The 14,711-nt window shown below is 42.5% G+C and overlaps 1 protein-coding gene across 3 annotated transcripts in view; it reads right to left on the reverse strand.

Annotated features, from left to right (window-relative positions):
• Window positions 1-14,711, reverse strand: part of HNRNPR (heterogeneous nuclear ribonucleoprotein R) — a 51,400-nt gene that overhangs the window by 23,275 nt on the left and 13,414 nt on the right. For all 3 annotated transcript variants that reach the window (XM_074934542.1, XM_074934540.1, XM_074934541.1), the window contains 2 exons: window positions 13,413-13,526; window positions 3,257-3,433 (listed from right to left, as the gene is read on the reverse strand). In XM_074934542.1, coding sequence (XP_074790643.1) covers window positions 3,257-3,433; window positions 13,413-13,526 — 291 coding nt within the window. The remainder of the gene's footprint in view (window positions 1-3,256; window positions 3,434-13,412; window positions 13,527-14,711) is intronic.

Here is a 14,711-nt window from a genome sequence, read left to right on the forward strand (position 1 = left end):
GAGGAGACCTGGATTGCGGATGGACTCCATCAGGAGAGCCTGGAGCTGAATGTCCCACTCTTTTTGCGTGTGGGGCCAAAAGTTCTTACAGATACAGTACTTGTCTTTAACATGTGCCTCCCCCAAGCAGTTGAGACAACTGCCGTGAGGGTCACTAACAGGTATAGGCCTGTTACAGTCTGTTCAGGGCTTGAAACCCAGAGACCGGGGCATGCCCCACCAGGGGAACCTGCTGGAACCTTAACAATTAAGGTATTAATGGGTACTTAACTACATACAAGGCCTTAAGGCACAAAGTCAAAGGGAGAAAAACTGCTCGTCCTTGTCAAGCAAGGAAAGGCACTCCGATTGACCACCACGGGCAGTAAGAAGGAACCGAGAGGGCACAAGGCCGGCGGCGCCTGATATATCCACGCATGGATGTGGAACTCAAGGGGGTGCCACAGACAGCCTTCCAGATGCCACTAAGGCAAAAATCTCTGACAACCGCGCACATGGGCACGCGCACACCTAGAATGGAATCACAATGAGCAAGCACTTAAAGAACAGTTTATTGAAGGGACAGATTAATATCTGATCCAAATTCATTTGAAAATTTGCTTTCAATACAAATAGAGTGATTCATAATAAACTTCTAATTTTCTATTAACTATTGTAAGTGAACTCAGAATCTGCTTTTCAACAAAGTGTTGATTATGGTTTTTTGTGGGGGTTTTTTTTTTTTTTTAATCAAACCTGATCCCACTCCCATTTAAGTCATTAAAGATTTTGTCACTGATGTTAACAAAAGCAGAATCATACCCTATGAGTGAAGCCTACACAAGTCAACATTGTCCCATACTACTTGAAGTGCAATGATCTTAATTCAATCTGAATGGAAACTCAAATCTTTGCTAAAAATAATGAACACCAAGCTCTAAGACTGATTTTTTCCAGTATCTTGCAGAAACGACATTCTATTTCTCAAAAGCAGGTTTCACCTCTTTGCCAAGTATAAATTCAACCACGAAACACTAATACAGGCAGTCCTCGGACTTTCGACAACTGGTTCCTGAAAATTGCGTCATAAGCCAAAACGTCGTAACTCGATTGTGGGACCAAGCGTCAAAGTGGAAACCAATTGTCAAGTCAAATCAGGGTGTCAATTCATAAACGTAAGTGCTGTTTGTTGTAAGTCAAACATCATAAAGTCGAGGACTGCCTGTACAAACATTTTGAGTTTGAAAATTCTGGATAGGACACTTTTGAAATTTATATACACACACAATGCACATATGGGAGAAAACATCCATATGATAAATTGCAGATTGTGATAAATCATTCACCAGTGACCCACTGCCTGTCCACTAAGCCACATCCAAGAGTTATTTTAACATTTCCATATCTTGGGCAGCTTCAGAGACACAACTTTGTGGAGTTTCTTAAACTAACCTGCCCAAGGAATGTTTTCTCCTGCTTCAAATTATTGTATCAAGGCCCAGCACAAGAATCAGGAGTGGGCCAACAATGGTTTTTGGAAGTGTTAACTTCAAAGCTTGACTTTTCATGACCTCTTAGGGCTATGAATTTCAGCTCCATATTATTGGAAAAGATGAATTATGCATGTCCTACTGGGAATTTGAGTCCTGGAAAAGCCCAAGATAATCTTATACAATCATATGTTTGTTCAAGTTCTTAGATTATGACTGCTGAGTTCTTTTCAGTGAGGCTAATAAGCTGCAAGTGTTTGCTTGAAACCTCACCCTGTTAACAGGTGTTGATCCTACCAGGAAAACGTTAAGTGGGTTTCGATGAACCTGGAGAGAGGCTACATAGCAGCAGTAGTATTCCACCTTCTCAGCCTGAGAGCCAATCACTCCCCACCCCACCCCCCCAAGTGGGATGAATTCTCTGGCCCGCTCTGCTCCATTTGGACTACTTAGGCAATACAAGGAGAACAGAAGGCACCTGCAAGTCACCTGTTAAGGATTTACCCAAGAGCGAATAGAACCAAAGCATTCAGTTCCTGTGATTCTCATCCTGCAGCCCCAGCACAGAGGATATTATTGGGCTGTGGAGGGGCAGGTCATAGGTAAGTGTACAGCTTCCATTCTAGTTCTCCACAGCTGGCATATGGTCTTTTGGGGACAGCTGTCAACTAGCAGTCTTCACCCTTTCCCTCTCTTGGGCTATCCCTCATGGTTTTGTGAAGGAAGGGAGTAATCCCTTACTAGGAGTTCCTCTAGGCTCAGGCTGAGTCAATCAAGTATCTATCCTGCTCTCCCTGATATCAGGAATCTAGAGGAAGAGCTGCTGTACCTCAGCAGGAAAAAGGTAAAGCAGCTGAGTAGAGCTCTCCTGGGACTGCAAAGGAAGCAGTAGGAGAGACAGTGTTCCCATCCGCCCCTCTGTAGTGAGAAGGCAGATTCAAATACTTCAATGTCATATAGTGAAACTTGATTGCAAAACAGCAGCGATGTCACATGAAGTTGCCCTGTGGTCTTATGAGGTTGTCTCTTCAGATGGCCATATACTGAGGAGGATTAGGTAACACCATATACTGAGGGAGACTGGGGCACTGAGTCTGCCATTTCCCCTGAAGTCTCAGTTCTTTTACTCTGTTCTGGCTGTTGCCTGCACCCCAGAACTAAGTTCATTTTTTAATATGGAATCAAACTGAAGTTTTCTTAACACTACAGGTCTAGATTGGGGCTTAGCAGCCTTAACAGTAAAACCCTAGAAACAGCCATGTCCAGGGAGAAAATCTGAGCTAATACTTCCTTAAAAAAAACAAACACAGGAAGAGTTTGGATTCTATGTACTGTGGGGAAGTGTGTTGACATAACAGGTAGTGAAAGTCACTGCTCACAGGTGAAACCTAGTACGTAATACTTTATTTTTCCTACAACTCTTATATTGTGATTCAATTTAGAGGCCCAAGCAGGCTGAAGCCTCACTGTACCAGGACTGTCCCTAGGTGCAGAGCCCCAAACCAAAGATATAACAGGTGGAAGAAAAAGCATGTTTGCATCTGTACATAAGGTGTTGGGGCTGCAGAAGGAGTAACACAGTATGTTTTACCACAGACTGGAGGTGCGCACAATTTGAAACCAATCAGCAGCAATAGTCACAGATCAACCACATAGCCACTGTCACATGGCAATTCACTGCATGAACTATAGCAGAGCTGAGCTTTGAGTAGGGATTTTAAAGAAGGTATGTTAAACTTGGTGGAGTAATACTATTAACCTGCTGTGTCTAGAATGAATTAACTCACCAGTTTGACTGCTTCTTGTGCTGAGTCTTTGCCACAGAAGGTAATAAAAGCATAACCTCTGTTCTGACCAGACAGAGGATCCATCATGAGGCGCAGATCCCAAATTGGACCAGCCTTCTCAAAGAGTGGCACCAATTCATCCTCATACAAGTCTCTGGGAATCTTGCCAACAAAAACCTGGAGAGAAAACAAAACCTCTTTAAAAGCCTTTGCAGATTCTGACCTGGAATTGGCATTTTAAATGAAGTTCTCTGGGAACAAAAACTGCATGAACAATAAATTTATGAACAACTATAGAAGAAACCCCTAGTTACGGCTGTAATACTATCTATCCATTATAGACTCGTTTCACAATTAGGATATGTCTACACTTAAACCACTGCAGCGGCACAGCTGTAGTGAGTGGCTAAACTGAAGCAGTTCTCCTGTCCCTATAGTAATGCAGTTAATCCACCTCTCCTAGAGAGGGTAGCTAAGTTGATGGAAGAAATTCTTCCGTCGACCTAGCACCGTCTACACTGGGGGACAGGTCAACTTAACTATGGCAATCAGGGGTATGGATTTTTCACACCAAAGACAGACATAGCTGGGTCACCTTAACTTTTTAGAGTGGACCTATCCTTAAGTTTTCCCAGCCATTCATTCAAGATATTCTATTTTTGGTCTGTCTGGCTTTGCCATTCATAAGTAACATGCCCATTCCAAACCTAAAAATGTATCACACAAAAACAGACAGATTTAAATATGTAATTAATAAGGAAGAGCAGAAAACACTAGAGGTTTAATATATTAAACACAATTGAGGTGATATAGCTATTCACGTCTGAACTTCTCCATTTCCTGAGTCTAAACTGTAGTAACTTCTGTCGAAAAGAAACAAGTTCTCACCCTTGCTGTACTTGTTGGTAAGTCAAGTTGTAAAGGTATACCCATGATGTTTTCTAAACAGTAAGTTTAAACAGTGCAGGATGGAAACTAACTTGGCAAATTTTTGCTAAATGTAATGAATGGTAGACACCCTTAAAAATTTTCTTCTTCCTAAACTAAGTTTTAAAGTTAAGTCAGTTTTCAAAAATTGGTCGGATTTCTCAGAGTCACTTTTGGACGCATATCAAACAGAAATTCAGTACTCACAGTTGAATGTTATTGAGAGCTCTGAGCATCCGAACACAAGTATTATAAAAACAGTTTTGAAGATACACACAATGTATGCCTAAGCAGAGAGGTATCGAGATTTTACCACCAATTTACAGACACGTGTCCACCCAATTTCTTTTTCAAACAATTGATTTTTTTTTAAAATAATGCAGTTTAAGAAAGCAAAGTCGCATGTCTTGAATTTTTTTAAAGCAGTTTTAAAAGAAGTACAAGGGTTTATGAGCAGACTCAAGAACACCAAATACTCTCATCACCCGTATACATATTCTCATGGCCTTTATCTAGACCAAGATAAAAAAGATATCCTGCATCACGTTAAGTCTAGGGTGGACAACCTGCTGTTAGCCAAGGCAGTGTACAGTTAAACACATACTAAGTCCATGTAATTAAAGGCAAGGCTTAAACTCTATCATCTCAGCACATTAGAGGCAGCGTGCACCTTGTCTACATTAAACTTTGTTAGTCAGAATGAGCTAGCTAAGGTTATACTTTTTATCCCAGGGTATGTCTACACAACAGCAGGGAGGTGATTCCCAGCCCAGGTAGACATATGCACACTAGCTCTGCTAGAGTTACCATGTTGAATATAGCAGCATTGCTGCAGTGACCATACCACTACAGTAACTCCTCACTTAAAGTCGTCCTGGTTAACATTGTTTCGTTGTTACATTGCTGATCAATTAGGGAACATGCTCATTTAAAGTTACGCAATACTCCCTTATAACATTGTTTGGCAGCCACCTGCTTTGTCAGTGGACAGAGCTAGCTGGTGGGGGCTTGGAACTAGGGTGGGCCGGCAGCCGCCCCCCTCCCCCCAATCAGCTCCCCGCTCCCCTAAGTTCCCTGTGCAGCAGCCGCCCATCTGTCCCTCCCCCCACTGACGTGTGCTGCTCCTGCCCTCTGCCTTGGAGCTGCTCCAAGAAGCCTCCTACTTGCGGTGGGGCAAGGGGGCTAATATCAGGGTGTCCCCCTCCCCCTGTACCCCCATCTCCTGTAATTTATCTCCACAGGAGGGGACATGACAGGGCTCAGGACAAAGGGAGCTTGCTGGCAGCAGCTGTCTCAATTTGCTAATCTACTTAAAAAGGCAATGTACTTGGAGTGGGGTCAGCATACTTAAAGGAACAATGCAGGTGTCTCTCACACAGGGTGTGTGTGTCTTTGTCTCTCTCTGCCTTGTGTCTCCCCTCCCTCCATTCATGCTGTCTTGTAGAGTGTGAGGCTACATTAACAATGTGAAAAGGAATACTTTGTGGCACCTTAGAGACTAACCAACGTGTTAAGCCTTGAGGGCTCAGCCGAGTGCTAGTTCATCACTTAGCACTAAGGCGTTATCTGGGAAATATCCCACCCTCTGACTTCACGACCTCAACCAAGCTTCACAATCATCATTGCTGTGTACAGCATTAAATTGTTTAAAACGTGTGTGTGTGTAAGTAAAAATAAAAATAAAAAACAATACAATACAGTCTTTGGTCTGGTGAAAAAAGTTTCCCTGGAACCTAACCCCCCCCCATTTACATTAATTCTTATGGGGAAATTGGATTCACTTAACATCATTTCACTTAAAGAAGCATTTTTCAGGAACATAACTACAATGTTAAGCGAGGCATTACTGTATATCTAGCACTCTAGATCAGGGTTTCTAAATGCAGCTACCAGGGCCTTTTCTTGCCACAGCCTCTCCCAGGGACACTAGCAGCGGTTGGGTCCTGCCCCCCCTCTGGAGACAAATGCTGGAGGTGCAGGCAGCTGGTGAATTCCCCACTTTCCCAGGGGTATGGGAGGCAGGCTTTGGCCATGGGGCTGTGGGCTCTGTCCACACAGTGGCAAACTCTGGTTCCAGGCTCCGGTCCCAAGCTCGGCACCCCTGCCATCATCCCTGGGCCCCACTGCCTCCCTGCCCACCTCCCCATCCAGGGCTTAATTTGTCCCAGGGTTTGCCAGAGCTGAGTAAGTGTGAAAAGTGATGTTAACAATCATACAAGTATCTCTTTTCACAGCAGAAGACTTATCAGCTAGCAAGTCTTAGGGAGAAAAAAAGTGAAACCAAAAAAGCAAAGATACAACAAAGACAAGAACATGCAAAGCACCTTATTTGTGTGCGTTTCTATTCTGCTTCGGTCCAGTAAAGGACAGACAATTATTTGTTACTGAGTGAAAAAATCCTACATAAATTACAATGATTTGGACATGTATATGTGCATATTTGTTTTTCCGAAAGTTAAGTATTTTAGGAAAAATTGTCAGCAAGGCCACCAGCAAGATCTGAAACCACCAAAAAATTTGCCGTGAGAATCCCTGCTCTAGATTAAGCAGAGCTAGTATGTGCACATCTACCTGCACTAGCAATCCCACCTCCTAGCTGTTGGCTAGACATATGCTAGGATAAAAAGTGAATGACTAACAAGACCGTGAAATCTACTAGACCGTGAAAGAAGAGAAAGGTTTCCTCTAATCTCCTTCAGCTTTCGGGTTCAGGGGGGATTCTTTCAACAGAAGGTAGAAGATTCAATAGGTGTGATTTTCAAGCAGACCACTTCCCTTTAACAAAACCAAGGCAACAATTATTTGCCTAATATTCTCAAACAAGAAGGAGCCCAAGGATGATTAAAATACTCCTCTGCCATAGAGAGAGTAACAAAATTTTTTACCACAATGTATTAGAGATAGTGTGATTTGAATACTGCTTCTTATGCAAAGACCCTGATCAGCTGTGGCACTAGCCACATCATCATTACCTAGGAGAATGTGTTAAAAGAGCAGAGAGGTTATTTAAGTTAATTTGAGAAAGCATTTTCCCCAACACGCATGCTCAGGGTACTAAAACCACTAATATTTAGAGCGCTGGAGAGGACGGTGCGTACGCAGCAAGGGAGAGCCGACCCTACTCTTGGTGGGGTCCAGCTCAGGGATTTTTGAGGCAGCACTTACTGAGCCATGGCATTAAGTGGCATGCCGCGTCTCCCAGGATCACTAAGGGCATTTCAACATCCCCCACTTTAATCTTCTGGTCTGGAAAGAAAGTCCCCACTTGCAGCTTTCTGTACCGGCCCATGTTCCTGAAGATACAGGACTCATGGATATTTTTAGTAAAAGTTAGAAACAGATCATGGGCAATAAAAAAGAAGTCACAGAAGTCCATGACTTTTACTAAAAACCATCCCTGACAAAATGGGGAGGGAGGAGGGTCCAGCACTCCCCTCCTCCCCCCACAGCCGCTGAGCAGCTTCGGGGTCCCTCTGCAGCCACCGGGAGCTGCAGGGCAGCTGGGGACCTGCAGGGGTCTACAGCCTAAACTCACTAATATATTAAAATAATTTAAATGAAATACAAAAAGTATTAAGTTTGCAGCCAACTTTAAAAAAAAAAAAGACAGTCAACCCAACGAACTGGTGGAAGTCACTGGCTAAGCACCTTCAACCAGGGTTTACTGAAGTGCTAAAAGAGCTTTGACAGCAGTGGCCTATTCTGAAGATGCAGGGAGAATATTTTTTCCATTTCAGTTTATTTAACTAGTTCATTCAAAGTTAAGAAACCCTGGATCTGAAAAAGCAGGAATGTTTGTTTTTTTGCATCCAATGTATGAATGGAAATTAGGTGTTAAATTATAAGACCTACTAGTTGTAAAATATTGAAGGACGTGGTGGCCAGAAACAGTTCAATACATAAATTACAGATAAACGTTCTTAAAATCAGGTTTAAATGCAAACATGTTTTGACACATTAAAAAAAAATGTTATCCAGTGCACTTAAGGTAGTTTTATTTAATAAAAAATAAAATGTTTGTGCATTTTTAATTGAATTTCCATCCAAACAGAGTTGGACATGATACCAAGTACCCTAATTCTGAGCCACAGGACCCACAAGCAACACCTGAAGTTGGGTTCCAACACAATTTAAGAGTATCATGCACCGAATGGCACACAAACAAAACATGGGGTTTGGTAACTCAGAAGAAAACCAAGTTAAACATACCAAATGTTCTTCACACTTTATCTGAGTTACTTAATAGGTAAAACAGTTTTCACATGTATCTTTAAAAATGCAGACTTACGTTTTAAGAGTTCTTCCCATTTGGAAGAGAGATATAGCAGTCACTTAATAGCAGATGAGTATATTTAACAAGTTTCCACTACAATCTCTATTCTCAAACACCGCTTTATGTTTGGCCTCTGCCAAAAGATGATTTTTTAAAAGTTTCAGCAGAACCCCTTTCTTTTAGAATTGAGAGTATAAAAAGCATTTTCCTCATCATAAAGCAGCTGCCACTTTTCCCACTCAGGGATAACACAAACATCTGTGCTATGTAATGTCAAACTGGACTTATAAACAGGATTTGAGGAGAAGTGCTTTGCCAAGTTTAATGAAGTTCGGCTTAAATTTCATGCAGAGTTTGAAAGTGTAGAATTAAACACGTTCAGTAGACAATTCCATTAAGCCACTAGTTAAGCACTTATGTATACGGTATACATGTGTGCGCAATAGTTAACTAAGCTCCATCTTCCTAATTAGCTTCAGAAGCAGAACAAGTTGATTAGCTATGAAGAAAGCTTTGTCAACAGAACTTGTCAGCTTGTTAGGTGCACATGGTTGTGGTGCTAGCTGTACACAGTGCAAGAGTTTTGCACAATCAGCACAACAGGGCGATGGCAGATGTTATATCCTCAATCCAAATAATACAGTGAGATATTAGCTGCATACTTAGCCTAAAACTATTTTACACAAGTGAATTTGTGACTGACAGGTGTCTGCTATAGAACTGGGCACTTTTCCTTTAGATATACCTAGGAAATTAAACCAAAAAAAAAATCCAAAAGGCTTCACAATAATTACTAAGAAGTTAGGAAATGCAAGAGTTAAAGGTTGATGTACATCTTTAGCTGCCCCTTGTGCAAACAACATCATAGACTTTGCAATCACAGGCTTAGATGCCAAGCATCCAATGTTTTAGAACTAGCAATTACAAGTTTTCTAAGTGTTCATATTTTAAGATGTAGACGAAAGCCCATAAGAGCATTAATATAAAGTGAGAACTTATGGGCAAATTAAGTAATATTCTTGATTTCAGTCAATAGTCACCTATTGCAGCCATCTCACTGTTCAGGTTCTCTTCAGTCTTTTGCAGTCAGTCCCTTGTGGACAAACAAATACTGGTGTACATGAACTGCCTTGAAGTATTCAGTAGGTCACTGGTGACTACATTAAATAAAATTGGTATGAGCACTGTGCCTTGCAGAAGTCTGTTCTTCTAGAATCACCAGTCACAGAGCCACTTAAAAACATCTACCTCACAGCCCCAGCTAGCTGCCAGTACAATCTATGAAGAATTCTTGACTTCGTGTAGTGCACACCAGTCTGCCAAATTGTGTCATAGGCTACTGTAAGATCAATTTCCCAGGAGGAGTAGATATACCACACTCCCCCTACAGCAGGGGTGGGCAAACTTTTTGGCCCGAGGGCCATATGGGGGTTGCAAAACTATATGGAGGGCCGGGTAGGGAAGGCTGTGCCTCCCCAAACAGCCTGGCCCCCACTGCCAACTGCCCCCTCCCACTTCCCACCCCTTGACTGCCCCCTCAGAATCCCTGACCCATCCAACCCCTCCACTCCTTGTCCCCTGACCGCCCCCTCCTGGGACCCCACCCCCATCCAACCCCCCCTTCTCCCTGTCCCCTGACTGCCCCAACCCCTATCCACACACCTGGCAGGCCCCCTGGGACTCCCACGCCCTATCCAACCCCCCTGTTCTGCATCCCCTGACCCCCCTCCCTGAACCCCTGACCCATCCAACCGCCCCCTGCTCCCTGTCCCCCCCCCCCCCGGCCAGAACCCCTGACCCATCCAACTACCCCCTGCCGCCCTCTCCCCCCCCACCCACTAGAACCCCGACCCATCCAACGGCCTCCTGCTCCCTGTCCCCTGACTGCTGCCCCAGGACCCCCTGCTCCCCACCCCCTTATGCTGGAGCCAGCCATGCCACCACGCTACCTGGCAAGAGCAGCAGGCCAGAGCGCTGGCGGCACAGCGCGCTCAGGCTGCGGGGGAGGGGCCGGGGGCAAGCCTTCCCAGCTGGAGCTCAGGGACCAGGCAGGACAGTCTCATGGGCCGGATGTGGCCCAGGGGCCGTAGTTTGCCCACCTCTGCCCTACAGCCAGAAGTGTGGTTGTCGGCTAAGAATTTAGAATTTCATTCAGTGTAAAGCTTACACTAGATATTTGTCTTGTATCTCTAGAAGCAATCAAGCTCAATATGTTCTCGCCAGCCTATCCTATTCAGAAGGTGGAGCTTCTGATGAGCTCTCATTAGGCCTGATGTATAGCCCAGCCCAACAGTCAAGACTAAAGGTAACAAAACTATAGAAAACTAAACGGAGAAAAGGGGATTGCGGGAGGCAAGGGGATGTAATTGTCAGCATCCATTGACAAAAAGGGTATTTCTGGCCAAAAAAAGCAATCTGGGGGGTCTAAAAACAAATTTAACAAGACCTCCAGACTAACTGACTGTAGATTTTGCAAAGTCTTCAAATCAGCATTATCTCCTTATTTTAAAGGAGCCTCAGCAAGTTGGTTTTCATCCAGGCCCCAATATACAGAAGGTATCAGAAGAGGTAAACAGCAGCAGAAAGACAGAGCTGATTACACTAGCATGACATTGTGTCCCTAGTGGATTCATGAACAAGGGTGATTGAGTCTTGGGGGACTCCAACTGAGTGCCTTCAGGCAGGAGTCATAATACAGCTATTTAACACTACTTTATGCTGTCCTAAGGAATAAATGGATATTTGTCATTCATACTATGTCATGTAATCACACCAGCAGCACCACACAATGAACTCATTCACCTCTGTGCTTCCATTTCCCCTCCCATGCTTTGCCTTGCCTGAGAGTGAGCATACAATGCCTAACACAACAGGGCCCCAATCTCAGTATAAGTTTTAGCATCACTATAATACCTATACTGAAAAGAAGATGGAAGATCCAGCCTTAAAAATAACCATCTCCTTTCCATTTCTAGGCAATTTACCATTATGAATATTACTATTTCTGTACACAAATCATTGAGGCCTGATTAGATGGAATTCAAGACCCAAGTTGTATCCTTTTGCATATGCATAAGATTGTGAGTTCAATCTTAACTTTAGTGTTTCTTGACTTTTGTTTCACAGTGCCATTTCATGCATTTAGTATACAAGTCAGTTGTGTTAATGCCTAATTCAAACTCCATCCCCGGAGAAGGAGATGAAAGAGTTCCTCTCCATGTATATAAAAGATGGAAATTAGTGCCCATCAGGTTGTCTGTTCTTAAACCCTCTCAACTATGCAATGTAGATTCACAGGGGTTACCAATCACTGTACTACTCCCAATCATTCTACTACACTAGGTAGAAAGGAAGTCTGCAATACCAGCAGTTGTATATGGCTACTGTGGAGGAGCTAAGAAAAGGAGGTGAGCAGCCAGACCACCACTTATACAACATCAATAGCTTCTCAATGTAAAGGATAATAATAGGCTCCTGATTTACATACCAACATATACAATTTGAAATTAAGTGTCATAAAATGGATACAAACTCTATTTCTGTAAATAGCTATAGGAGCAGTTTAGCAGTTTCAGCTGTACATTCACATTGCACAGGGTCTTCAATTTAGGCAAACGATGTCAATCTAGGCTAAAATTTGGCATACAAACTGTTAACCAGAGTGTGATGTGGATGTAAAATTCAGTTAAATTTTACGTTTGTGAGGGGGATGGGGGAATTTGGTAACAGCAATCATAAATGCATCGACAGAACAAAAACCAAAGCCACTCCAACCCTAAAATATCCAACTTCATTCAGTTTTCCTTTGTTGAACTGTAACTTCAGGGTGAATTTAGGGCTCTTAAAAGCTGGGGACCTACACCAGACTGAGCCACACAATGCAGGATAATTAAGAGGTCCTTTCAGACAGATATATAAAAGTTTCCTTTACTAAGTGTTGTATCCTCTTGCCTTTTATTTATTTTTATATATAATATTTGAGAGTGACTGTTATTTTCACTTGCAGCAAAATATCAAATTTATTGCAGAACAGCTGGATGTGGACAAGTGATAGTGGACTCAACTAATCAATGTTTATTTACATACTTCAGTCATTTTGGTTAATATTAAAAGGAAATAACCACCTTAAAACTAATGTTTTAGCTCATTGGAAGAGAGATAACACCAATGGGTTCCCTACAGCAATTTACAGGAAGATTCTATTAAGATGCTGTGGGGCAGCTACTGATGCCAATATGTTTACAGTAGATTCAAGACTATTTGAACGAAAAGTACTTCAATTAATGAAGTTTGCCTTTTCAATAATTTTGTTAATAGATTTCACTGACAGAACTGAAGTTTTGATAGTAGTCCTCTGAAAGTTTCCAGGATGCTTGTGTAACTGAAACAAAATGTATGTGAACGATCCACAAAATGTAGGCAACCCATCCACAAATACTCATTTATTTAGTATACACTTCAGAGCTCTCTACCTGAACACTTTACTTACATTTACAAGCATCTTCCCATTTTTGGGGCCACAAATACTCCTTTTCTTTTTGCGAATACAGACTAACACGGCTGTTACTCTGAAACCCATTTTTTGCATGTAGTCTCTAACAAAACCAATTAGTGTCCCTCAAGTTACAGTCACATTGTACAAGAAAGAGGTCAAATAGTTTCTTTTCAATCAGATCTGTTTGGCTAGAGTTTTAAGTCATCTGACAGTTTGGTCATCTTATCCTAAAAGCTTGTTCAACTAGTTTTATTCTCTACACCATCTCTGCTTCTTCTGCCACCTGTGGTTATCTTCTGCAGAAGCAGAACGTAACTGCGGAAAGCCAATAGGATACTGAAATGTGTCCTTATCTGCAAGACTCTATGCTTTTACTTGTTGTATTGTTTACTTCTAATTTCCTGAATTTCTTAGTAAAAGCATAACAAAAAGGCCCAGTAGAATAATCTGCATACACTAACCTCTGTTCCAATACCAGGCTGAATGCCTGAATAGACAGTGTCTGGAGGAGGGCCCCCATATTTCCTCTGTCCAGTGGTCACATCCAGAGTATAACCAGTCCTCTCTAGCAAAGCCTGAAAATTGTAAAAAGTTGTCACATTAGATAGTTTTAATGATATGACAGTTAATTGGGATTGACATTTCCTAATTTGCACTTTGCCAGTACCATACAGCAAGCTATAGGCCTCCTCAAGAGGCTGTGCAGACCACTGTCAGTGGGCACAGAAGTGTTACGTTGTATAGAAAAGTTTACAGCAAAAAACTCTTCAGCTTGCTTTTCAGAAAAGGAAGCCTGAACACACTTCTGTTTTAAGCAAACACACTGACATGGTGTCCCAGAAGCAACATGCAACATATTTCCAGTATTTAGTGCATTCTCTATGACACATTGAACAGCACACTACATATTCCTCCCAAAAGTTGATTGCTTTTTTTTTTTTTTTAATTTTTGGGCACCTAGTTTGCCTCAACGGGGGGGGGGGGGGGGGGGGGTGTCGGTCTATCAAATTCATGGCTGTGAAAAAACACATCATGGACCGTGAAATCTTGTCTTTTGTTTACTTTTACCCTATACTATAGGGCCATGCTTGGCATGACTCTTTTCCATCAAAATTCTGTGGTAATATAGATACTTCTGGAAACCTGGGACAAAACACCGAGCACATCTTAAGCAACAGCTATGCGTACAGGTCTACTTAAAATGGGGGGAGGGGTGGATCCACACTTTTTCACAAGTTGGTCAGGGCATAAAGAGCAAATTTCACAGTTGTGTTCATAAGAACATAGAACATAAGAACAGCAATACTGGGTCCAAAGGTCCATCCAGCCCAGTATCCTGTCTACCGACAGTGGCCAATGCCAGGTGCCCCAGAGGGAGTGAATCTAACAGGTAATGATTAAGTGATCTCTCTCCTGCCATCCATCTCCACCCTCTGACAAACAGAGGCTAGGGACACCATTCCTTACCCATCCTGGCTAATAGCCATTCATGGACTTAACCTTCATGAATTTATCCAGTTCTTTTTTTAAACCCTGTTATAGTCCTAGCCTTCACAACCTCCTCAGGCAAGGAGTTCCACAGGTTGACTGTGCACTGAGTGAAGAAGAACTTCCTTTTATTTGTTTTAAACCTGCTGCCCATTAATTTCATTTGGTGGCCCCGAGTTCTTATATTATGGGAACAAGTAAATAACTGTTCCTTATTCACTTTCTCCGCACCACTCATGATTTTATAGACCTCCATCATATCCCCCCTTAGT

The sequence above is a fragment of the Natator depressus genome, chromosome 19 (assembly GCF_965152275.1).
Source record: "Natator depressus isolate rNatDep1 chromosome 19, rNatDep2.hap1, whole genome shotgun sequence".
NCBI classification, from domain to species: Eukaryota; Metazoa; Chordata; order Testudines; family Cheloniidae; genus Natator; species Natator depressus.